Here is a 27,452-nt window from a genome sequence, read left to right on the forward strand (position 1 = left end):
TAAGTCGAACCCAGAAGTTCGATTTGCTTGCCGCCGAACTACCGGGTAAGTGTAGACCTACCCTTAGTCTGGATAGGAGCCTTTGCTTTTTGTCTGTCATAGTTCAGAAGGCATGAAAACCCAGCAACATGTTACAAACCTTACTTGATGTAGTTCCTAACTCTTCTCCCATTGAGGAGCATCACAAAAGCCAGGACTTCTCATGCAGAATGGATTTTTCATAAGCTAATTGGCTCTTTCCTTTCATGTCCCCACCACATTAAAGTGGCAAAATGGAGTAGATAATGTTTAGCTTCAGGCTTATTCACCGTTTGATAATTTGTCGCAGCAAAAGAATGACTCGAACTATATGATTGTTACCACCTTTCAAATCAAATTAACAACTGAGTAAAAATACCCCAGGAAAGCTTAAATTGTAGGCAATCCTAAACCTCGTATCATTTAATAAGCAACGTAGACAAGAACAATGACTGTTTTTCATTTTCATATCAATTGGCAGAAATTATCTTTATTAGAAAAATGAAATTTTCATGTATTTACATTTTTTTACATCATGTTATACTTGGCACGTGTGTTTTCCTCAATAGTTATATACATTTCAGTTCACCCAGACATTCATGTCCCTCATTCACTTAACATTTTTCTACATGTTTAACAAAAATGAAGAACACAATACAATTTATAAGACAACCATAGTAATTATATATTTTTTCTATCATAAAAAGTTTGAAGCAAACATTTTTTTAGATATGTCTGAAAATATTTATACAGTATTAGCACTTAGTCATGCACTGGGTTAAAATATGTTAAGGGGTAGATTGCTGGAGACAATACATAACAAAGGAAATAAAAATTATAGGTTTCACAACTCCTTTGGGTTGTAGTGTGTGCTATTAGATAAAACCAAATTACCAACCAGGGTTTTAAAGACATGATGAGGTGGGTGGGGGGAGTGGACAGCTGTGTACAAAGGGGTGCGTGTGTGTGTGTGTGTGTGTGTGTGTGTGTGTGTGTGTGTATGTGTGTGTGTCTGTATTAAAACCTTTCTTTGAGTTCATTAAAATCAATCCTATCTGATATAAATAGGCTTATAATTGGAATGTTAAAACTATTTTTATTCATTCTATTTTTCCATTCCTTTCCTTTTGGACAATCCATCAGGCTATTAAACACCAAATTCTAATCTTGCTTACAAATGAATTATTTATCCCTTCTCCCATGTGATGAATAAGCTTTTATTTCGAATCTAATATTTTGATTTACTTCCCCAGGCGTTAAGAGATTGTCAAGCCATTACCATTCTTTGCTAGCAGTTTTCAATTTATGATTTACACTTTGGCTTGAAATATTACTATCTCAAAACTGCAGCAAATTGTACTAGTAAATATTAGAAATGATAGACTATTTAATTTCCTGCATATGAAACAGAAGAGTTCTAAGATTTCTGGTAAGATTTTATTGATGGAATACATATTTCTACTACTGGGGTGGAAGATTACCACTTTGTGTAATAACTCCAGATATTTTTTTTTCTATCTTACTGGGAATACTTTTAAGCAGGTACAAATAGCTAGTCTCCTTTAAGAACAAAGCCTTCAGCTACTATTGTGAATTTGTATTTTCTGAGAACACTAACAAATGTTACTAACAAAAACAAAATAATCTGAACTCAAAATTTTGAGGCACAATCCAATATTAATTTTCAACTATGGCTCAGCCTTTAGAGTATTATAAATAACTTATGCCAAGGCTAAAAATTCTAATCTGTGCTCTTGAGACCTGTCTGTAAATTTTACAGTAGGATTCCAATCATAGTAGTAGTTTTTTTTCTTCCAAAAAATAATAATTGTTTGTACATGAAGGTAATTGGGGCTACATATTAAAATTAAATTCAAGTAATTAGAAAAAAACATTTTTTTTAAATTTTAACTGAAGTTTTTGTTTTTCTTTATCTTAAATAATTATATTTTCAAGTGTTTTTGATCCTGGTAGCACACAGTCATTTAAATCAATCAAAATCATTAAACCGTAAAAGGTCAAATCAATGAAAAGAGGCATTAAAATATGATGATTTAAAATTAATGCTATTAACTCACAAATTATGGGCCTGAGACAGCACTTGAAAGCAACACATGTAAAACTGTGCATACAAACAGGATGGATGCATTCAAATCAGGTAGACATGTTCCTAACACACGCAAATCCTGTTTGTATATGCTAATGATAATAGGGCAGACAAAAGATAGCTCATGTGTATGTGTACAAGTTTACAGATCAGATTGTCTTTTCCAGTGCAAAATGCTGGCTGTGGAATGAATGAGATATTAGTTTAAAATGTTATCATAAATTCCATCCAAAAGTGCACATAGGCGAGCTAATGTAAACTACAAATTGTAAACGGCTCTTATTAAAAATTCTACAATTTCACATAATGCAACTTTCATTCTTTTACCGCACATCACTTGTTTAAATCATATCTGTGAAAAACTGAGAAAAATGGATTTGATACAGCATTACTGTCCAAAACATTCCTATTTAAGTCAATCGGATATTGTCGGAATAAGGAATCCAGGACTGGGCCAGATAAAAGTAAATTAATCAAAGATGGTTTTATTGTAGACAAAGGACCTGAAGTCAAGTCCTTCAATGAAAGATGCATGCACTCAGCTGTAAGCAAAATTTGACTCCAAGGATTTTTCCCCATTAGGATTGAAGGGGAAAAGGTTAATAGAAACAATTAAAACTCTCATTTGAAAAAAAGAGGGGGAAAAAAAAACTATGCCAGGAATGCCTTGAATGACCTTTCCAAAAGAGGAGTTGTGGGAGTTTAATGAAAAAGCATGCTGAGAACTGGACATTTTCTGTAATAGATTTTGGTTAAAATTATATAACTTTAGAGCCAAATACTGCAGTCCTCTCTCAGTCCTTGCTCAGACATGACATTCATTGTTGTCAGTACAGACTTTGACCACTTTCAAGGTATTACCTCACCTACCTTGTCTCTCCGTTTCAGAAGGGACCAAATAACGACTGCCTAGACTATGTAGATAGATGTACTAGCAGGCAGCAGAAATGTTTATTAGTTGCCTCTTTTTAATAACTTTGTTTAATAACTGCCGTAGTATATCAAACTCTAGGTGCTGGACCCTCAACTGGGGCAAATCAGCATAACTCCCTTGAAGTCAACATAGCTGCACTGACACACCAGCTGAGGAACTGGCTTTACAATATAATCAGCATGAGCAAAATCTGCTTTTATTTTTGTCTAACTAGTTTTCACATGCATTACTAAAGAACAGCATGTAATTAGTTTGTCAGCTCTTTGAGACAGGGACTGTCTCTTCCTATGTGTTTTTACAGAGCCTACAACAATGGGATCCTGATCCTTATTGGGGCCTCTAAGCGCTATCGTAATATAAACAAAGCAATACAATAAATGTTTGTCAGTACTTGCGACATTATAAAGAAGAGGGTTTTGAGGGGGAAGAATGCAGTCATTTAAAAATAAAGCATTTCTGGAAATGCTTCCAGTAGTACAATACTTATTTTGGGAGAATGCTCACACACCATCATGTTGGCATGTGTATGCACACGTGTGTATATATATTTAGGTTAGCATGTTTAATTTAAATAAAAAATCTTATGGTGTATGGTAATTAAAATAGCGGGCTCATATAATTTAATAGTGCATCCAATAGTAGCAATATGCAGGAAAATTACACATTTTGTTCCTATTACCACTAATACACTTGTGCATATCAAGATGATAGGATTTCCTTTTCCATAAAATCAGCCTCTACCTATTTAATTTCATTCCTTGACCCCTTTTTGCCGTGTAACCCTCATCTTTTTTTCTCCCATTTTCTTAGTGATGGGCTAGCATTATAAACTCAACAGCACTTGAAACTTCCAGGTCAACAATTTCTGTATGCTTAAAAAACTCTCTCTGATAACCAGTATCCAAATTGCAGGATACCTGCCAATACATGTCATTTTAAATCTTACACTTGTTTCCTTTTCCCAGTTCTGAACATAATGTTCATTTTACCTTCTGTATGCCATATCCCTAACAATAGCTCTTAAGACCCTTCTGATTTTATTGATAATGTTTGGAGTAAATATGCTTCACAGATTCCATCCATTCAAGAAACATTTCATATAAAAGCCCGATAACACTGCTATTGGTGTACACATGCAAAAACTTGGCACGGTGTGTGGGCCTTTAGCTGCACAACTCCTAACATAAGTTGCATAACTAAAGATTCTGCACGAGTCAGCTCGACACTGAAGCTCAGAAGCAGAATCTCCTCCCCAAGAAATAGCATAAGTTGTTTTTCTGATTCATCATCAGAAGACCTGATCAGCAAATGATTTATAATAGAAGAATCCAAAAATGATGGTTTTGTCCTTTGACAAAAATATGTAAAAAAGGAGTTTTCCAAGCATATGATGTACTGCAATATACAATATTTAGATTGTTATTTATTCTCGTTATGCATTTGCTAGGGAAAACATAGCCCTACTCCTGATAGCAGCATAAATGCAAAATAAGATCCTCTCCATGTTAATTTCATGTCCATGTAAATGCAACCATTCCCCCACATTAAAGCTTAGTGCCATTTATGAGAAACGAGGGAAACTTTATTAGTTCCCTAACAAAGTATAATCTTACTTGTAATTTTACATTGCACTGTATTAGTATCACAATATTATATTTATTGGTATTTATTTTCACAGATTTATAACGTGCATATAGAAATATACTTTTGAACTATATTAGTAAAAACAAATACTAATACAAAAGGGAAAGGACAAAAAATATTGGAGAGTATAACTAGCTATCAGCACTACTTTTTAAGTTGTGGAGAATCAGAAGCGTCTCTTTTTAAATATATATAATACACGTAATGGGTTAATCTATTAATGAAGGTCTTGCATGACAATGTTACAGCATGATTATATTCTATACTAATTTAGCCTTGCTTTTAATACAAATAAAGAATTAATCAAAAGGACTAAAAAGGAGAATTCAAATATTTCAAAACAAAACAAAAAAGATCTAAGAAGCAAAGAGGTAACTCGGTGATCACCTTAATATTATTTTTGGTTCTTAAATTATAGATATGATTATATAGCAAGATCATTATTGCGTGATCTGCATTGGAATCCTGACAGCTCTTTAGACTAACACTAATTTTAAAACCATTTAAACCACTGACTGTACAGTACATGGTATATGCTATATATGAGACGGAACAAAAAAAACCAACAACTCATGAACATGCAAGAACAAGTAAGAGTGTTTTCACTGTTTTGGAGGAGCCTGCACATTTATAATCCTAACTTTAAAAGATGCAGGGTTTTGGAAGAGCGTCTAGTTCTACAGAAGATACTCAGTACACGGGTCTGGGGAAATGCTGCAAAGTGAATCTGATTGTTGACATGTGAAATCATTGGGGATCTTATTTACAAACACTGTGGCCTGTTCCCCAGCAGTGTTAGAAGTGAGTTCTACAACTCTCCCCACAGGTCAGTGTGGGACTAGACCTCAATGAATATAGATCACCATCTCTTAAGCTCACAAACATGGTTCTGACTGCATTATAATGAAGAAGAATTGGTATTCTGTTAACACCACAATGAAAGCTAACCATTAACCATGACTTTACCATATGTACAGTATGCTTATTTCAGATTGAACACTCCTGTAAATTATCAAAATTATGTAACAAGCATGTGAGTCCTGGTGCTGCCTCTGTTGAAGCCAATGGGAGCTTTGCAATTGGGTTTGATGAAAGCAGGTGGATCTTTTTGTATTCCATCACATGTACATATGCAGTTGTGTTTATATTCGCAAATATAAGTATGCAGTTATGATTACTTTTCTTTCCTATTAGTGACAATAAATACTAATATTTTGCTAATATAATTAAATACTAACACAGTACAGTGTTGATTGACTAAGAAAATGGTTCATACTCTACAATGTTAAAGTGACTATTCTTCCACGCACTGCTCAGATAGGGAAAGGGTAGTACAGTATCTGGAAGAGTCTCACACCAGAGAGAATGGCTAGTCAAAAAAGACAGCCCTTTACATCCACTTGCAGGAAATACTTTCTACACCAAGACTACTTTACCATTATAATGCTATTGTATTTAGTTTAAATTGTAATGGACATTACACTGTTCTGGTATGCAATCTGTCATAAGGATCCTAAGTACTAACCCTGGATTTCTAAGGATGGAGAGAACCTCATGCACGTTTTTTCTCAGATTGAACGGAGCACATACTGATGACCAGTGCTTGATATTGTCCATCAAGTATGTAGAGCAGTTATCACTCTATATTAAGCAATAGAGGAATATTCCGTAATGATCAACGTATTTATTAGCTCTTATTTACCATATTTCTTAATGAAATAATTGTGAATCAAACAGCAAAAGATTTCATCTATTAATTCTTCCAGATTCTGAGCTTGATTCTTAGTCCTTTGCCTCTGTTATGGTTCAAACCAGGAATTCCTGATCGATTGATTGATTTAGAGATAAAAGCACATTGAGTAATTCCATATCTTCCCCTACCTTGTTCTTTAAAAAACACATATAGTAGTATAGTAATGATATTAATATTAAGTTATTCTACAAGGGACAGATTCTGCTACCCTTACTTTACATTGAATTGTTCCTTTAGACCATGTGTGGTCACCAGGAAAATAGTGGGAACACTGGGGAGTAAGGTATTAGAATCAGGCACTAATTTATACTGTCACATACTTTGGAAATCGTAGTTACCTACAATGAAACTAGCAGAATCCAACTCTTTGCCACCTTCAAAACCATGTGGATAAAATTTAGCAGGAAAAGACTCTCTTGATTTCTTTAAACCTTGTTGTGTGTTCTCATGCAAGGGCAGCTGAAAGATTATGCTGGCATGCAGAAAGGAAAGGGAGAACTAGGAGATTATGCTGGAGCACAGTTTGCTACGTGTGACATGGTTCAATTCATCCCCAGAGCACCTGCTCATATCTGAGATTCTTGAGTAGGGAGATAGTGATGTCAGAGAGAGAATAGGCAAAATATCAAATGAAATTTGCCAGAAATAGGAAAAAAAACATCTGTTTTTCTTTTCTCCCCCCCCTTGTGTTTAAATATCATGTTTTTCCCTTTTTGTTGTGGGAGTGGTAGTTAGTGGGTGGCTGCAGAATATAGCAAATGTGGAGACTGTGGTATAGGACATGTAATTAGAGGGGGAAAACAATTGAAAAAAAAGAATAAAGGAAAAACATACTGGGATGAAATGGGAGGGGCAAAGCCACGAAGATACTTCTACAATTTCTGTGAAACAGGAAAGGAACAAGAAGCAAATATATCAGCAGTAGCTGTTTTCACCTTTATGTACCTGAGCTATGTAAGGTAACAGTCTTAATGTATGTAACAGTAAACAGTCTTAAGCACCAATGACAACAATGGTCATAGTGATGTAGAGTCTGATCCAGCTCCCACTGGAGCCAATGGGAGTCTTTCCATTAACGTCACTGGGGTCTGGATCAACTCTTTGGTGATAACACTGCAGTGGTAATTGAGAACGTGTAACAAGTCATAGGCACTACCCATGGAAGTATAGAGATGGGGGTCACATGCATGAGGTTTCCCTTTCCCTCTCCAAGAAAGGAAGGAGATAAAGAAATCCTTGATCTCAATTTGACTCTTGGTGCAATGGTATCAACAATGTGAGAGTACTACAGGCAGACAAAAGCCAGACCTCCCCAGGGTTCTAATGCTCAGTATTACATGCTGTGGCTTTTGGCTCTATTGCCGAAAGCTTTTCTTCAACTTTTTAAATTGCTTTTCTTTACACAGATCCATCAGTAACCACCCCACCTTTGTCCCTGAAGATGAGCCTTTACATTTCTTCTCTGTTTAGTTCATGTTGTATGCCACAAGATCAAGATGGCAAATACAGTCAGATTCTTATCACCACAATGTATGTGGTTCCTCCCATTAAGGCATCATTGTTCATTCCCATGTGAATAATTGTGCTACTATATTACCCAGCCTTCCTGATGCTTCTTAAATTTGGCTTCTTTCTGCTGCACATTTACATTGCATCTATGTAGTGACTATGATGAATGCTGTCTCAATTACAATAATCTCCAAAATTCCACCCACCTCAGAAAAAGAACACACCACAATATATTTTACAGCTAATCTGCTTGTACATTTCACAGAAGTACAAGTCCACCTGTTTTCAGGACACTTACATTTGAACCTCCAGTTACCTAGAAAATTTTGCAAATGGGAAAAAAAATCAAGATTTTAAAGCACAGTATCCATGTATATATACACAACATGCAAAGCATGTGGGTCTATATATAGAAACAGATGACACAGCAACCTTAGAATTATCAGATTTTGAGAGACTTATTGCAAATCATAATGATTAAGATGGAGTCATTGCAAAGTTCATGATTCATCTTGTGATAAAATTCCCAGTAAATTCAATGTCACAGGTAGGGATGGCAAATTGGTTTGATTTAAATAAGAATTACTCTGCTGCTTCAAAATAATCTAAGCCTTTAGAGCGTGACTAGCATTGGACAAACAGTGGAAACAATTTGCCACAAATATATTTGCTAAACCAATTTGTGGTTCAATATAATAGCATTCATACCCTTGGTTTGTTCACCTTCCCACAAACGTAAGGCCAGCCAGTTTTTGTCCAGATGATTGTGTGGGAAGAACAGAGTGTTCTGAAAGAAGCACTTACCTAGCCACCTATGTGCTCTGAGTTTAGGTGTTTGGGAGCGAGCATGGGAAAAGCAAAAAAGAATGGCAGAGATTTTAAAACACCCTACATGAAAGTTCACACTGAGCAGTAATGAAGAGTAGGACAGATGATGCTGAAAGAGCAGAACGTGTCCTTGCCCAGGGTAAGGTGCCTGCAGTGTGCTGAGATACTAAGGTGGAAGGGATTGGTTTCTGGGGACAACTACCCTGTGGAACGTCTCTTCTTGTGGTCCAAGCACATCCATATACACACAAGAGGGTTATTAACCTTACCACCATCATCAAGGAGAAATGGGGAACCAGGAAACAGATGAGCCAGTCAAGCTCCACAACAGTAAAGTGGACAACAGCTAGAAGATGGTGACCTAGAATTTCCTAGCCCTGCTTAGCTCAGACTAGGTTTCTCTTCCTTAAGAGCTCCTCTCAGCATCTTTCTGAGAAAGTCAACACCTCAGTGATCCTGGCTGGCATGTGCCTCCTACTCATAAAAGTTAGCTCATCTAATCAGAAAATTGAAACCATACTGTGTGACTAGGGATTATTACAAAGACTAGGGTTACCAGATAGCAACTGTGAAAAAATGGGATGGGGTGGAGGGTAATAGGCACCGATATAAGAGAAACTCCCCAAAACCAGGACTCTCCCTTTAAAAATGGTACATCTGGTCACCCTAACAAAGACCAAATTTGAATACAGAATTATCAAGGGAGTACTCATTGTGAACAGCTGGCAAAACCTCACAGATTTTATAAACATATTTGGGGGTAATAATCTCAATTGAGATTTTTTAAGGAGCTGAAGGGAGTTAGGCCCCCAATTCCCATTGAATTCCAATGAGGGTTGAGTGCCCAATTCCCTTTGGAACATTTGAAAATACCAACCACCATCAACAAATTTGTAAAAAGCTCATTGTGGACAATTCATTAACTGAAATGAAGCTCAAATCTACTTAATACATTGTTTTCAAGAAATAATTTAAGCAGCTGTAATCAGGAATAAATTTTGTCTCATCCCTACTTTTGGCCCTCTATTCTGAATACACTTTATAAATGTGTAGAGCACAAGACTGTTGTCTATATTTTCTCTCCTGTGAAGTATGCTGTCACGATTCATGACAACAATTGGTACGTTGTACTTATTTCATATAGATATTATAGCTTTATCTGATATGAACATGATACTTCTCTTTCAGAGAGTCAGAGCTTAGGGGAGAGTTATGGACACTTGGGTTGAAAAAGGCTAAGGTTATTTTTGCCCAGCAAAGATTACATTTTCCAGTCCAATTGACTTTCTCCACTCAATTCCATTGTTTTCCACTAGAATTTTCCAATTCAGCCACATCTTCAATGAACTCTTTAAGGAAATTGCATTCATATAAATTTGAACTATCTGCCCCCAGCACAGTAAATGGAACAGCTCTCAGCATAGTTCAGGGAATAGGTGAGCACAGCTTGTTGAATGTCTTCCATTGCACACATTACTTTGGTATACATTTTCCCACTTGTTAAAATGCGGTGTATATTTCTGGAGTGCAGATTGTATAATGTATATATGTGAAATAATCTGGTGAGCCCAGAAACAAATGTTGTGTAAGAATGCATCTATACCTCGTGAATGGCTTTGAACCATCAATGGGTTATTTAACATATGCCTCATGAGTGATGATAAAGATATTGTCCTTTAGTTTCGCTATAACTACATTACTATGTGTGGATACATTAAATCTTTATGAAAGGTTAGAGAGGTTTAAAAAACTAGCCTGATGTTCAACAAATATACAAGATATTCTAGAAGGAAGAAGTCACTAAAAAGGTGTTAATCTTTCATAATACGGTATATGCAAAAATGGTATTGCATTCCTTACTGATTACATTAAACATATGTTGGTGTCTGATACAATATTAACAACTGTAATAATATTAACATACAATTAATTAAATGTCACCACTACGGCATTGTGAACAATGAGCTACAAGTGTTTTCATTATTATTTTGTTTTGTAATGAAGGGATAAAAGAGATACTATACAGCCCTGAGTAATGACCGTTAAGGGGGAAATGCAAACTTACATACATATTAGGTTTCAAGATAAATAATGAGGTCCATAGCTTGGCAGATTTAAGATCCATATATTGATATCTAAAAATATATATTCTAGGTTATGCAGCTTGTTTTTGACTGCACAATGAAACTGCAGAATATTTTAGTAACTAAGTTTGTAACTGTAAGTGCTTATGAAATATAATGAAAGCATTTGTACACCAGCATTAACCAATATCCATATGTCTTCCTTTTGATACATAACAGTTTGGGCCTATATTTTCCACATTTATCTTTATGAGATTAGAATGAGCATAACATTTTTGTGCTAACACAGTTTTTTATTCCATTTTAGGGCCCTGAGTTTTTTTCTTTTTAATTATTTTGACTGTTTGAAAACAAATATGAAACTAAAATATAGTTTTGAAAGTCTAACTCTCTATTCTTTTACAAGTCTGTATTTAGTTACAGTGCAAATGCGCTCTTAACTTTTTTTTGTCTGTCAAACTACATGCATACCATATTGCTTATCCAGTATTAGAAAACCATTAAACATTCCTGATGACAGAAATACATTGAGTGATGCTCAGTAACAGAATTTAGCATAACTAAAATAGTAAAATAATCAAAATACAAAATAGCATAGTTGCCAACATATCTTGGCTTAAGTGCCAACTCAGTGGGTGCTCTGGGGCTCAAGCACCTACGGAAAAGAAAATAGGGGGTGCTCAGCCCCCACCAGCCACAGCTGTTGGGCACGGCTGCCAACAGGCGTTCAGGGGAGGGTGGAGTGGGGGGTGGAGCACTCACTGGGAAAAACAAAAGTCAGTGCCTGTGTATCTTGGGGCCCTTCAATTCAACCTCCATTTATATAAATGGCTTCCCCCCACTTTTCAACAAACCCTGGATACATCTGAAAAGATGTCATATCATCTTCCCTATTCAAGTACTGAGGGTACACTGTGGGTTTTGCATATTATCATTTAGCATAGTACTGTTTAAGAATACACTCTTTGCCTCTAAGATGGTGGCAACTATGTTTCCCTATAGATAAAGTGTAAATGGAAAACTTAAACGTCTGATTCAATACTAGGCATTTTCTTATACACACGTCTATTGCTGCAGGAATTTAAAACTCTTGGAGTTGAGTACACACTATTCTTATTTGCAACATAAGGCATAACATGCTCTGAAAGGTACATATCATTATGGACCCGGCCATCTCGGGAACTGTATGATGCTGTGGACTTTATGGATGACTTTGAATAATTATCATTTCTTGCTTTTGCTGCTAATGATTGTTTGTAAAGATCAGCAGGACTTCGCCCAAAAACGAAGTGCTGGTCATCACGATAGGAGTGCAGAAAAGGGTTATCTGCAGAGTGATCAGGATACAGGGATTTGCTCCGCTTACTGTCCTCCAGAGTTTGCGTTACAAGTGAGCTCTTGTTACTCAACAGTTTGCTTGGGGGGAAATGAAATGTGTTTGCATATGAGCTGCTGTCTAGAAACCTCTCTTTCTCTTTCAAGCTTATGCTGCGAGCAGGTCTTCCAATATCTATGTCCCGGCACTTATCGAGGATGTTGTCAAAAGAGTGTTGCCTGCTGATCCTCAGCTTATCCTTTTTCTGATGCTGGATTGCATTATTCTGAACCCAGTCATGTTCATACATTTCTTCAGGATGCTCGGAGTTGGCTGCTTCCTGCAATATTTGATCTTCATCAATATCATATAAGTTCCCCATCCGCAAGCAAGCATCACATTTATAGGGAGACCTGCTTGAATAATGGCCTGTGTAGCTGGGCAGATTGGAAAGACAGCTCCTGCAATGGGTGGAATTCTGTCTGTATCTATCATTCACCTCGACTAGGGAAGCATTTTTATCTTTTAAGCTATAGTGCTTTGAATAAAGTTTGTACTGGTCATTATTTGGAAGACTGTCTTCATTATGCAAAGGAGTCCTGTTACCATGTTCTGCTTTCCTGTAGTTGTCATTGTGATCTTGGTAAGCAGCAGGGAATTCAATAGTCTCTGGAAGGACAATATTTTCAATATACGGGGGTGGGTTCAGGTGGAGACCTGGCTGCTTGTCAGCATCGATTGTGTAAATTTTATCCCGAGGAGTGCTTTGTTTGGCTTTCAGGAATGTCAGCTCCACATCACTACAGTCCTTTGGGTATTTTGACACCACTGATCTTTTTTTAACATTGTCCTTGGTTTTGTGGTGTTTATTATTGTTTTCGGGTTCCATATGGCAAGTGGTTCTGCTTGAGGTCTCTGATACATCCGAATGGACAATCTCTTCAGGAAGGTATCTCTGGCCCTTTACAGAATGCTGCCTATTTTCTTCTGAACCATTTTCTCTCTGTGATCCTTGGCTCTGACGAATCGATTCTTGACGTAAAGATTCCACAGATTTCTTCCAAAGCTGCCTGGGTCTGGAGTTTACTTTTGCTTCTGCTGTAACAGCAACTTCCACTGTATTTGGATTTGATTCATTTAGTGTGAGAGGATGCTGACCTTGGAAAACATAGTTGTTAAGATTGTCTTTGTGTCGATTGCTGACAAATGTTTGCAGTTCACTCATATTGTCACCAAAAAGGTTGTCCTTTGGCTGAAAGGATCTGTTTTCAGAGAATATCAAATTCCCCTTATCCATGACCATATCCATAATTAGCGAACCCCTTTGAATAAAATCACCTGTTCTTTTGGGGGAATTAATTCTTGAAGGATTAATATTGGTCATATTTTTGGCTGTTCGCAGTAGTTTTAACATGTTGGTTTGGGAGCTGGTCAAAGTAAAGTCAGGTGATTTCTTCTTTTCCTCAATGTGCACTCCATGAATACAGCTATAAATACCCTGTAATAAGAGTAACATAAAACAAATTATATCACCAACTGGAAACTTTAAATACTGTAATTTTACATATTTCATTATGAGCAAAACAATTAAATTGGACATCACTTATTTAATGAGCACAAAGAGCAGAAGGGCATGCCTTCCTCCTGCAGCATATTTCTAGATTCATACATAAGACAGTGATGTTAAATATTTCTTGATTTCATCTATGTAACAGTAAAAGAAAAGTATTGCTAAAATCAAACAAAACATTTTCCCCAAACTGTATCATTCTTTGGCACCATAGGCCTCAGGCATTAAAAAGGAGAAAGTTATACTTTTATACTGTTAGCTCTGGATAAAAAAAAAAAAGTTTTCTGCCTCCAGCCATATGTAAGCCACCAGCTGCTCCCAATCTGATGGGCATGTCAAGAAGGTTTCCTGGTGGGAAAATGAAGACAGGACAAACAAGGACTTGAGACCATCATAAATTCTGACCCCTCTCTTTTTCTAGCATCCTCCTCCTTGCCACAGCAACTCCTGTCCATTCGAGATCGTAGAAAAATGATTACGCTTTGGCCTGACTGCTACCCTCACAAACACTGAACAGTACTTAACTCCATGAGTGATCCTATATAAATCAATGGAACTACTTACACAGTAGGGTAATACTCAATTTAAGTATGTCAGGAACAGGTCCTTCACAACAGTCAGTTTACAAAGGGCTAATATATAGTGCAACATCGGAAGTGAGTCTGAATTCTAGTGGCCATGGCTTCCCTGGTGAAAACATTGAAGATTTCCTATAGTCTGCTTGAATACTATTCTTTACTTCCTGCTGGGCAATTGGTGTGACAGCTAGGTAAATAGGTGCCATACACATAGGTAGAGGGGCACCACTTGGTGTTACAAGGGTTATGCCTACAAGATCTCAACAATTGTAACAATGAAAACAAAGAGAAATGTTCATTTCTGATGTCCACAGACAACTGAAACATTAAGTTCAATAAAACATTTCTGTAAATTAAATTCAGTAAAGTTCTGCAAATCCTAAGCAGCCAAAACAAAAAAGCCTCCATTTGTCTTAATAAAGACAAATGCAAAGTGCTCCACTTAGGAAAGAACAATCAGTTTCACACATACAGAATGGGAAGAGACTGTCTAGGAAGGAGTACGGCAGAAAGGGATCTAGGGGTTATAGTGGACCACAAGCTAAATATGAGTCAACAGTGTGATGCTGTTGCAAAAAAAAGCAAACATGATTCTGGGATGCATTAACAGGTGTGTTGTGAGCAAGACACGAAAAGTCATTCTTCCGCTCTACTCTGCTCTGGTTAGGCCTCAGCTGGAGTATTGTGTCCAGTTCTGGGCACCGCATTTCAAGAAAGATGTGGAGAAATTGGGTCCAGAGAAGAGCAACAAGAATGATTAAAGGTCTAGAGAACATGACCTATGAAGGAAGGTATCTAAAAGGTAGTCATAAGGAGGAGGGAGAAAACTTGTTCATCTTAGCCTCTAAGGATAGAACAAGAAGGAATGGGCTTAAACTGCAGCAAGGGAGGTTTAGTTTGGACATTAGGAAAAAGTTCCTAACTGTCGGGTGCTTAAACACTGGAATAAAGTGCCTAGGGAGGTTGTGGAATCTCCATCTCTGGAGATATTTAAGAGTAGGTTAGATAAATGTCTATCAGGGATGATCTAGACAGTATTTGGTTCTGCCATGAGGGCAGGGGACTGGACTCGATGACCTCTTTAGGTCCCTTCCAGTCCTAGAATCTATGAAAACAGAATGTAAATATAATATAAATGCATTTTACGTATGATACCTTTATACTGTTATTTTTTAATTTGCTGCTTATTATCAGCAAAGGGAGTAATTATGAACATAGCATAATTATAATGCACATAATGCATATTAGCTGTTTTTCCCCCCAATATTCTTGTTAGCATAAAAAAGTCTTCATTTTTGCTTACTCCTGTTTCAGCCTCTTAGCTGTGCAATAGCAATGGAATGCCCTAGTTCATGAAGAAGGCCTCACAGACTGCTGACATCTGCTAAACTGAACTATAAAGTTGATGCTAAATAAATAGGTCAATGAAGGATTTGGGTATGACTTAGTTTAAATACAAAATCCAAGCGAAGTTCTAGAAGTTATGTAGCATGTTAAGATGTATGGATTGTATTGTTAAAAGGACTTTTGAAATCCTAAACTCCTTAGTCATTGGTCAGACAACTGTCCCAACAAAGTGAATGGGCCAAATGTCTAGGTCAGTCAATAATGTTTTATTCATCCCTTACTGGGGAAAAACTCTCATGATTGCAGCAGGTATTTTGCCTGAGCAAAACATGAGCAATAGCAACAGAATTTAGCCATAGTAACATCCATACAGAGCAAAGATTAATGGCCTTGCTCTTTTGCAACTGACCTGTTTATAATGTCTTTTGGGTTTATGGTTCTTTTCTTACTTGTTTAAAAGTCCCTACCCATCATTCCCTTCTCCTTCTCTTTTGACAGGGTGTTAACTACAGAGAATACCTAGCCATCAATAGGGAAATCACAGAAGTTCAGTGAGGACCCAGAAGACTGGATGCTTATCTGAAATACCTGCACCTGTCGGTCTACAAAACTAGACTAGAATTGAGCAAGAACAGGCATTTGCTTGAAAATTGTTCTATTTCCCCACTTCCAATCAAATGGAAAAAGTCAGCCCACATGGTATTTCAGCTCTGTTGTTTCCTATCCCAGTCAGAATTAGTGTGGAGTATTGCAATCATGAAAAATAAAATGTTCTAAAATGTTAAATTAACCTTTTGAAATTGGATTTGGTTTGAGTTTTTTAGTGAAGATTGAAATCAGTTCTTATTTTAACTTAAACGTGTTTACCCATCTGTAGCAGGGTTCTACTAACTTTTAAGCGCTCCTTTAGGATGAATTAGCTGTGAATTTGCTTGTGAAAGGAGTAGCTTTTTCAAAGTAGTTGGGAGAATTTCAAATATAAATAAGGGAAAATAACAGGCAGATTTACAATATGCTGTAAAACAGAGCAGCTCTTTCGTTGCAAAAACATAAGACCTTTGTTGCAGGATTACACTAACATTTCAAGGGAATGTAGTAAGCCTGTCTTCTGAACACGACAGAAAAATATTGAAATGAACAGGAGAGATAGCAGGCTTCCTAGAAAGCTTTTGCATTAACCAGGATAAGAAAACCCTGAATGAACATCAGTAACTCCTTGCAGACACTACAGACTCATCAAAGGGAAGTATGACTGGCTCGGAGTCCCCTTGGATTCTAAAGATGTTTGCAAAATATTATTAATGCAATGGTTTCATGAAGCAAATGAAATCACTGTAGCCCTCCCCCCCCCTACAAAAAAAAATCATTATTGCTGTGTCACAGCAAAAACCTCCTCTCTCACTCGCAGATGACTTGAATGGAACATTGTAGCCATAACAAACCTATCACACCAAGGAAATACAACTGAAGATGAAATGTGCCAATTCCCCTTTAAAGCGCCTAGATTTTGCAAAGTAAATAAGAACTTTCCTTTTTAGCTACTCTCACTCTTGTGAATCTCAGCCTTAAAGTTGGTGTCATTTTTGTAGGTGTTGATTTCATAGCTTTCAATTATGGTTACTATTTAAGGTCTTTCTAAGAAGACTGGATGGGCTCACAACAGAAGATAAATCTACGTTAGTCTACAGCATATCTAGATGCTTTAGCAATAAAGCCATAGGACCAAGCTGATCCTTTGGAGCATAGTTTCGCAAACCTTTTCACAGGGTGGCTCACAAATTAGAAGACTGTGCAAAGGAAAGAAGAGATGGCCCATGAGACAATCATATGAACCACCTCCCCACCCACTGACAACCACATAACATCCCCTAGATAACAGCAGCTATGGCTTATGTGGAAGAGTAAAATATTTTCAGCAGCCTTAATGCAAACCAAAGGAGGTGAGTCAGCACCATGTGATCATTTTAATCTCTCATCAAACCATCAGTGGTCCATGCGACACAATTTGGGAAACTGCTTTAGAGCACAGCAAATACTGTTCTTCCAAGACTTCATCTCCTCTCACCTTGATTATTTCATATTCTTCTCCATAGCCTCACACTGCGCCAAATCTTTGTGCACCAATACATGTAGGATGCTGCTGCCTGCTCCCTCCCATACACAAAGAAACATAACTACAGTATCCTCCTCATCTTCTAACTACTCCGCTGCCTCCTGTTCGTTTCAGGATCCATTAAAATCAATGTCCTACTAACTTAGCAGGCATTGGTTCTCTTCCACCTTCCCCTCCCACACTCCCTCTCTTCCCCCTCAAAAAACCCTCAATACTCTTGAAGCAAGAGCCTTAATCTCTGCAGTTACTATCATCTGAAACAGCTTCTCTCTCTTTCTGCCTCATCAACTCTGCAACTCATTACAAATCTAGCTGAAAACATCTCTCTTCTCTCTGGCCTACTCATCAGACCTCTCTCTCTTCCCCCCCTCGCCTCCCCTCAGTTATTTAATTCTGTAAATCATATTAGAGTAACTCTAAAGTGTTTCAGGATAAATTAGCTAGAAAGATGCCAGAAGCATAACATTGCTTTGCAGTGTACACAATCTGCTTATGTCCGTTATCCTGGTTCCTTTACCAAACACCTGCTCTCCCACCATACCGCAAAAACAAATCACCTTTAAAAAAAAATGGCAGCAACTTAACATTTCATGCAAACTGCAAAATTTACCAAATGGTGTTAAAATGTATTATATTTAACACAACTGAGCATGATTTTCCGCACAGAAAATATTCTCCATAGAATTCAGTTTGGAAACATCTTCAAACTCCAAAGTCCATCTCTGATTTGCCCAGCTGGGAGGACAGGAGTTGAGTGGGGGCAAGGTGGGTGGGGGGTAAAGAGGTATACAGTGTATCTCACTTGAAAAAGAAAAGAAGCCAACATGAAAAAGGAGTAGTGATTGTGTATGGTGCATTTTTTAAAGATGGGGTTGTTTAGGAAGCTCAAACTTATGCATAAGCCAACTTTCTAAGTATCTGGTCCAGGACAGGACAGTATTCAGTGAAAATAACAGCTTTTACTTGCAGATGTCTGTATAACAGGTCTACAAAGAAGCACCAAAATTAAAGGTCCCCTCTTGCAGTTTTGCAGTTCTATATAAATATCGCAAACAAAAAAATATATATATATAAAGGTGTTTGTTTTTTTTTAAGGTTAGATGCAGACATAACAAAACAACTTTAAATTCATAAGGGCCACATTCCTTGACCACCCCAAACTCCCTCTGATGCTGGTGTACATTTGAATGTGTCCAAGGATCAGTCTCAAAAGAAGCAAAACAAACATTTAAAATGCCCACACCGCGTTTGGTGCTAACACTCATGGGCCACAACTGTAAGCTTTCCACATAGGGTATCACAGGGCAAAATCCCTTACTAACAGAATAGGACAGAACATTTACTCTATGCTACTCCTTTTAGCTGCAGGCCCAATAGAGTTTGGATTTACTCTAGGGAGTAGCCTCAACATGTTTTGGGGCAATTAGGCATATCGCCATGGTTTTCTATTTACTTTGGCTACATTAAAAAAATTACAGAGTCCATCAGCTATTTAATGTTTGATGCATAAAAAAAACCCTCGTTTGTCAAAAAGAGTAAGACTAAACATATTTCCTGCTTTTACTTCTACAATCATTTATTTGGATGTAAAATCCACTTTTTATTTGGTAGAATTATCTTTAGAAATTGACCTAATCTCTAACCATATAAATAAATTCCATTTTTTGTGTCTAATCTGGGTTTATTGAAGGAATCTAATTAATTAGGAAAATGTAGCTGAGAAATACCTTCTATACTATTTAACACTTTTAGAACCCCAGATGTTCTATGCACAGTACTGAGAGTTAATATTTATCATCTGATTAAAGCAGGTTTTTTAAAATTGCTTCATTCCAATTATTAGCCCAATTCCTGTTAACGAGCAAATCTTGTATTTCTCCATTAAACCTGTCCCTAATGAAGAATCAATAGCCTGTGATTTCTGTATTTGCCTATTGACTATCCTGACATGTGCTAGTCCACCAGACAGCTTGCAGTCACAGCGATCAAATGAAAAAAATAAAACAAAAAATCCCTAGGAGTGCATATGAAATGCAACTATAATAGAAGCCCAGTGGAACATCTTATCAAAGTTTTAAAAATGTTTCAGATATTCAGTAAGGGGATAAAATGAGAAGAAATATGCCTGCCTCACAGGATGTTGATGAGTGGTTTTAAGAAATTAGTTGTTATATTAACTACTGGATAAAAGAGGTTTATGAAAGTTATACTAACCCTACTGATTGAGAACAACAATCCTGGCCTATCTGTGCAGACCCCAGTGAAGCAGAATCTGAGTTTCCAGTAAAACAAATGTTCCCAGACAAAGGTTATTAGGCTGAGTGCCATAGCTGCTGCGAGCATGTAAAATACGCCTGCCATGTTGTCAATATCCAGCTGGCTGCTCATGACTTCATTCTTTTCATTATGACAAATACCAGTCAACCACAGTGTTTCCAATTCTTCCATCTCTCCTGGAGAAAACAAGAAATCATACAGTTAGGATTTGAAAACCATCATTCATAGTATATTGCAAAAATGAAAATCTAGGACATAGAGTAATTCCATCTTTAAAAATACATCACTCTGTAATATCTCATTTATAAAGTGACTCTATTCTTATCTGCTAATTTAGGACTACATTACTTTAATAGATTTCAGGTCACAGTACCTCGGGTTGTGACTTCATCAGATTTCGTATGTTAGCTAGACTTGATTAGCCCTTCCTATCTTGGGTTTTCAGGAAGAGGAGAGAAACATCTGAATATGGCACAGTCTTCAAAAACAGACGTTCTGTGTTTCATATATTATCTCTCTTTCTGTGGAAACAGACTTTCAACTATTGAGCTCTTGGACATCTGACAGAATCTCCCTATCCTGTTTTATTTCTTGGTATTTTTAACTTCCATTGTCATTTGTTCAAATAAGTAGAGTTTTAAAAATAGATATCTATGGTGATATCTCTATTCACGTGTTTTAACTCTTTGCCATGTCTGTATCTAGTGGAGGATTGTACTCTATAGAACTAGCCAAAAGGAATGTAATCTAGTAGGCAGAAACAGGACTGGAATGCAGGCTTCCTGGCTTCTATTCCTGAGTCTGCCACAACCTTGTCAGGGGATGTCAAGCAATTCACTTTACTCAGTCATACCCAGCAAAACAGATATACCATCTCCCATAGCTGGGTGGTTCTTAGCTGAGTGTTTGTAGTTTACAGGTCTTTGAGTTCCTCATCATTACTGTCATCACAATATGCAGACAGCTAGTGCAGAACAGTCTGACTTTGTTGGGTAAGTTGTTATTTAAAATACACAAAACTAAGTACACTCATCCAAACAAATAAAAGTGTTATAGGGTCTAGAACTCTAAATGGAGCTCTTCCAGCAATATATAAAAATGATTTAAATTACTGTATTTTCTGGCGTATAAGACTACTTTTTAACCCAGGAAAATCTTCTCAAAAGTCGGGGGTCGTCTTATACGCCGGGTGTCGTCTTATAGGGCGGGTGCTGAAACTTCCGAGCCGGACTGGAGAATCTGCGGTCGCCGCATATGGTGGGGGGAGCTCAAAAACGGCCGCGGCCGCATCCCCGCCCGATGACGAGGTGAGGGGGCGCCTCACCGGGAAGGTGTAAGTGAAGGGCGGAGCAAGCTGCAGGCGTCCGGGACGCCCGGGGTATGGAAAAAAGAGAGAGAGCGGCGCTGTGCCCAGAAAAACACGCCTCTTTCACCCGTCTGGCCCGCCCTTGTATCCTATTACCGTACCTCCTTCTCTGCCTCTCAGATCTCACAAAATTACCATATTGAAATCAAATCTGATGTTTTTTTAATTTTTTTTTGGTGTGCGTTGGAAGAGGGGTAGTCTTATACGGCGAGTATATCCCAAACTCTATATTTTAACTGGAAAAGTTGGGGGTCGTCTTATACGCCCAGTCGTCTTATACGCCGGAAAATACGGTATGTTGTACTTTGTGCATGGACAGAAACTACTGCGAGTACTTATAGCATTCAATTCCCCCATCACCATCTCCTCTCGAATATTACCTTATTTGGTGAGAAAAAAATCACTTAAAAAACATCTTTGGGGCAATCCATCCTCCACACCTCCCATTTTTTCTGCTCTCTGATGTAGTCACCACATGGACCAAAGCAAAAGACTAGTGAGGCTCAGTATAAGATCCAGATATATTTCAGGATCTCCCTTCTCTTACTTTTCAGCATGCCAGAGGCATGTCAGCAGCAGTGAGGTTTTCATAGAAAAGCTACTGACTAACTTATCACACTATTCCAGGCTTTTAAGAAGGGGCTAAGCTTGCAGGAGAAAGGGCAATGACCTCATAGCATTGCTCAGAGTCTGAAATGCTGGCAAAGTGTTCATTGCAACTGTTTCTCTCTAAATTCATTATTTATGTTCCCTGAACAGCAGAAATAGTTTCTATCCCTTTTTAACACCACATTTTGTTTAGTTCTGTCTGTAAGCACACAGGAGAACTAATGAAATTGCTTCTGGAAAGGTTTTTATATTGTACAATGTGACTACTCTTGAAACATCCTTAGTGTTCCTCTAGTGAAGGATTACATGCAAAATGCATTTTGATTCTAAGCCCTTTACCTTTTCTTCAATAAGAGAGACTTCTCAGAGATATGCAGTGGCATAATTCTAATTTATTTTGTAATGACATGAGTTGTCTGCTTCTGGAAATAATGATCAAGAATGAAATGGGACCTACAGAGAAGTATCATGTTAGCTAGCTTCAACTACTTCACCATTTAGTAAACAATACATTATTTTTGTGCAGATTTCCTAATCTACCCCTTCCTTGCCAATGAGCTTTGTAATATAGAAGGTGGGATCTTCCTGGTCTTCTGAGAAACACCAGAAGGCGCTTCAAGGCCTGTAATCAAGAAGAGGGTTGGTGTGAGCTGCAAAGAAGATGCATTTACATCTTAGTTACCCACATATCAAACTGGAACGCCACTGATCTGGCATGTAAGAATAGTTCACAGCATATAGAGTCCAAGGGCAGACAGACAAGTTGATGGCCACAAATAATTGGGCTATGAGGGCTAGAGTAGACGTAAGTGGGAATTAAACACCAGGGCAGAAGAGAAAGGTTGCCTACATACTTCAGTGATGAGCATTTTACAAGTTCCTAAGTCAGAGGAACCAGTCGTGGCTTCTTAGGGTATGTCTACAATGCAAGCATGGATCGTGATGACAGCTTGCGTAGACCTATCCAAGCTATTGTTAATCTACCTAACTCAGGTACCGGAGCAGTGAAGCTGCAGTGGTGTGGGTTTCAGCACAGGCTACCCACCTGAGTAATTGCCTTGGGTTCTGGGCAGGCTTGTACAGTACCCGAGTGAGCTAGCCGTGATTGCAGTGTAAACATACCCTTAGTTGAGTTTTACACTTAAAGCAGAGATTCAGCCTCTATGCATGAAGAATAATGTATCCTCACGAAAATTACAGTGCTTACACTTCAGACCTCAGAACACCACCACAAGGAAAAACAATTCTAAATTGTCTTTAAAAATCACTTTTTTAAGTGGGACAATAAACACTAACATTCATTCATCACAATTATAGAATTATTGCCTGTGCTCAGGGTGCTTACATGCACTTCCTTACCTTAAAACGTTTGGATTTCTATTCTTTGGTTTGTATCCCAATAACATTTAGAGCAGGGGTAGGCAACCTTTCAGAAGTGGTATGCCGAGTCTTCATTTATTCACTCTAATTTAAGGTTTTGCGTGCCAGTAATACATGTTAATGTTTTTAGAAGGTCTCTTTCTATAAGTCTATAATATATAACTAAACTATTGTTGTATGTAAAGTAAATAAGGTTTTTTAAATGTTTAAGAAGCTTCATTTAAAATTAAATTAAAATGCAGAGACCCCCGGACCACCCAGGCAGTGTGAGTGCCACTGAAAATCAGCTCACGTAGGCTCAGGTTGCCTACCCCTGATTTAGAGCTTCAATGAGATGGTTATTTTGCCCCTCATTTATAGTCCTCCCTAAGATCTACCAATAAAACACACAAAGACTCAAGAAAAGAAAAATGAAAGTCCAGAGAAAGTGTAATATTGCCTGCATGTGTCTTACCATCAAAGGTTCTGACAATCAGCCTGCACTGCTTTCCACAGTAAAATCCGCATCGCCCAAGACTGTCAGATGTCCGCTTGGTTTGGCTGCTGTGCTCTTTCACAATTCACAACAAATTTCATGGAGGGATTTAACTCTCTTTTTTATTACTGTTTATTTTAGCATTTCCTTTCCTTCGGCATATACACCTAAAATAACTAGTGATAAGCCGATAACCTTTTGAAAAAATGACAGCACAGAAACAACCCAGGCTTTTTTAAACTGAGATATGACAATGCCCTAGCAACTTACAAGGAACAACGTGTAAGTTGTTCCTGGGGCAAGCAGGACAGGTATAAGGAGAGGTTTAAGAGTGCAATCACTTCCAGCAGATACCTAATATATACACTCCACAACAATTTACCTCATTTTGAAACTATATAGGGCACACATTTCGGAATTTTGTTAAACTCTAAGTTGACATACGAATGAAAGGACATTGTCAGACTGAGTATAGATCAGACTGCTACAAGTCAGGGTTTAGCTTAATATATATTAGGTTTCTATTATTGAGATGTGTGTGGTTTGTTTGATATGTTCACATAGATGTATTTGGTATATTAAGCATTTACAATTTGTTATTCAATTACGATCAGGTTAGAGTAAAGTTATTGTAAGGCTGAACCTGTACAATTTATATTCATTGACAACTATCTCATCACCATTGATTGTGCAATTTTATGTCAATTACTTTCATCTGTGCAAGGTACTGTGAGGACACATGTCATTTCATGTTTTACCATTTATGAACATTTGCAATTTATGTATGTTAACATATATAGAGATGAGCTAAGTCATAATTCTGGAATCCTGATTTCAAATACCCCAAATTTTGGATCACGGGGTTTGGTTAGGTCATTATGGAGAGAGGAGCTATTTGCAACACTAGGTGAGTTTGAATTCAAAACACTGAAGTTTGGGGGTGGTCTTAATTTTGGCTCAGGATAAAGATACTGTCTTTTCAGATCCTTCAGTACCCTGACTTGGAGGTGGCCACGGGTAATGAACAGTCTTGGCATATGCATATAGCTACAGGTAAAGAATTGGTAGTCTGCATATGCTCTCCCTGTGTGTATAAATCTGGTTAGTCGTCTAAAGCTGATAGTGCAGAGGTCCCCAAACTGTGAAGTGTGCCCCCCCAGCAGGCGCTGAGGAATGTTCGGGGGGGCCCAGATCAGCCCCCACAGGATATGGGGAGGGAGTGCCAGCCAGCTCCACTCCTGGCCCTGATCCCCGCACCTCTGACCGAGGCTCTGCTCCCAGCCTCTCCCCCATGCCCAGCTGTGGCCCCCTTACCCTAAGCCATGTCCCTTGCTCCTGGAGCCGTGGCCCTACTCCCGGCCCTGGATCCAGGGTGGAGGGTGGCACAGACAAGGGTAAGGGGTGGCACGAGGTAACAAGTTTGGGGATAACTGATAGAATAGCATCAGGAGGTTCTTGGAAACCTGTGAAAGTAAGCTTAATGTATATAAAAAACAGGCATCTGTGAAGTCTGGCATCAATGCAGTTGGAGCCTGAACCACAGTCTGCTGATTGGTCTCAAGTTACTTATAATTTATAATTCAAATTTTTAAGGATTTTTGTTTTAATATCAGAAACTTGCCAGCAGGACCATTCTGTTATTGATTTATTCTTCATACACCATATGCAGGTAGGATTAAAAGGCTTATGGACTAGTAAAAGTTTCAGTATCAAAGAACATGATGAAAAAAACAGGACTAGAAAATAAAACAGCTCTGAACAGATTTACAAAAGGGATAACAGCAATATTTTTTTCAACTTTAACAGATTCACAGCATGTCTATTTGGTAAAAATCACAAATAAATAGAAAGTGACTGCAGTAGGTGGTATGTTGATTTCTACCCTTCTGTATTTATAGAAACCTGACTCACCCATAGCACAGAGAATAGTGCAAGTAGATATTTTTAAAGGCCCAAACCTTACAGCTGCTGAACATCTGTAAATCAGAATAAGGTCCAAAGAGCTAGATTGTGATCTCAGTTACCTCAGTGCATAAGGGGAATAACGTCAATGATTTCAGTGGAGTTATTCCTGGTTTGTACTGGTTTTACTGGGAGCAAAATCTAACACTAAGTAATTACCCATAAGAACCATTTCAAGCAAAGCTGCCAAACCAACAGTCATAGGAGGCCATGCAGATCTCACCATATCAGACACAGGCATAAATACTAGCATGACATTTACTGCTTATCTTTCAGTGCCACGTGGTGTGGCATGTGAGCTGCTTGATCCTGACTGAGCTCTTGAAAACAGCTTGAGTTCCCTTGTGATTCAGGATCTCTTTTATTATGGCCCTGAATGGGCACATCACAGGTTCCCCAACATCTGTTTCTCTTATGTGTGAAATATCCTGACAGTGAACTAGAAATACAAGGGAAGTCCTCTTAATGCTTATAAGAGAGGGTTCTCTTCTGTGTTAGATTTATCAGCAAGCCACTCAGTACCTCTCATTTCAGTTTTTAAAAGTTCTCATGACACTGGGTTCCCCGGATCATGGGTTGGGTGGCACTGCTAACTTCATTCTAATGATGCCAGCTTTGTATTAAATAGTGAAACTAGCTGTCTCACCAGCACTTGGAAACTATTTATGGTGTATCACGGGCACAGGCTGAACTGCACTTTGGACCCCTTTTAGTTCCTCTCAAGTGAATCCCTTTGGGGATAAGCCTTGTTACTGGCACACCTCTCAGGGCAGAACTATGTCATTCAACCACTCTGGGCCTGATCTCCTCTCACGTGTCACCTGTGAGCCCTTTCACTCTGGGGACCTGTGACAGTGGCTGACTGAAAAACAGTTCCTTCAAAACGAGCCATTCATTCATTCCCCTGAAGATACAAAGCTTGCAGAGCAAAGGGTAAAATAATAAAGGTCTATATGCATATTTCCCATCACCCAACCCTTAACCTTTCCCTACAAGCTTTGGCACATTTCACCTAACGCAGGTACCTCCATCTCTTGGTTGGGAGAAGCTCTGATGCAGCCTCTCTCTCTCTCTGTCTCCACGCATGTCTGTCAGTTCTCACTGACATGCCATGGGTATCCCATGGCAACTCACTCAACTACTTCCCTTTTCTGGGATGCTGCAATGGTCCTTTGGATTCTAGGCTCAGCCCTGGGAAGAGTAAACCATTCCAGCCTGGAAGGAGCCAGGCCATATAGCCTCTTCCCAAGTGATGGCCAAATATGGTTATCCCAGCCCCTCTGACACTATTTACCACAGGTGTCATTGTTTTATTTCCTCTTGATTCCCCCTTGACAGCATCCTTTGTTTTAACTCTGGATATTCAGGTAGGATACTACCACACAGATAAATGCAGATATTATGATATTTATCAAAAAATAATACACTACTTACTCATTTTCCTCACAATTTTGATATAAAAATGATAAAATCCTTGGCTTTTTTCAACAAGAAAAGAAGTTACAACTTTTTTGTAAATGTATGGTGCTTTCCTCAACCTTAATTAAAACAGTTCCTCATTAACAGCCCAAACTGCTCCCTAG

General features: G+C 38.1%; 1 protein-coding gene across 2 annotated transcripts in view; it reads right to left on the bottom strand.

Moving 5' to 3' along the window:
* Positions 1-488: 488 nt before the first annotated feature.
* Positions 489-27,452, bottom strand: part of GRIN2A (glutamate ionotropic receptor NMDA type subunit 2A) — a 311,958-nt gene continuing 284,994 nt past the window's right edge. For both annotated transcript variants that reach the window (XM_005295240.5, XM_024100633.3), the window contains 2 exons: positions 20,015-20,253; positions 489-13,690 (listed from right to left, as the gene is read on the bottom strand). In XM_005295240.5, the coding sequence (XP_005295297.2) occupies positions 11,900-13,690; positions 20,015-20,253 (2,030 nt within the window). In that variant the 3' untranslated portion in view covers positions 489-11,899. The remainder of the gene's footprint in view (positions 13,691-20,014; positions 20,254-27,452) is intronic.

Source organism: Chrysemys picta, chromosome 10 (assembly GCF_011386835.1).
Source record: "Chrysemys picta bellii isolate R12L10 chromosome 10, ASM1138683v2, whole genome shotgun sequence".
Taxonomy (NCBI): Eukaryota; Metazoa; Chordata; order Testudines; family Emydidae; genus Chrysemys; species Chrysemys picta.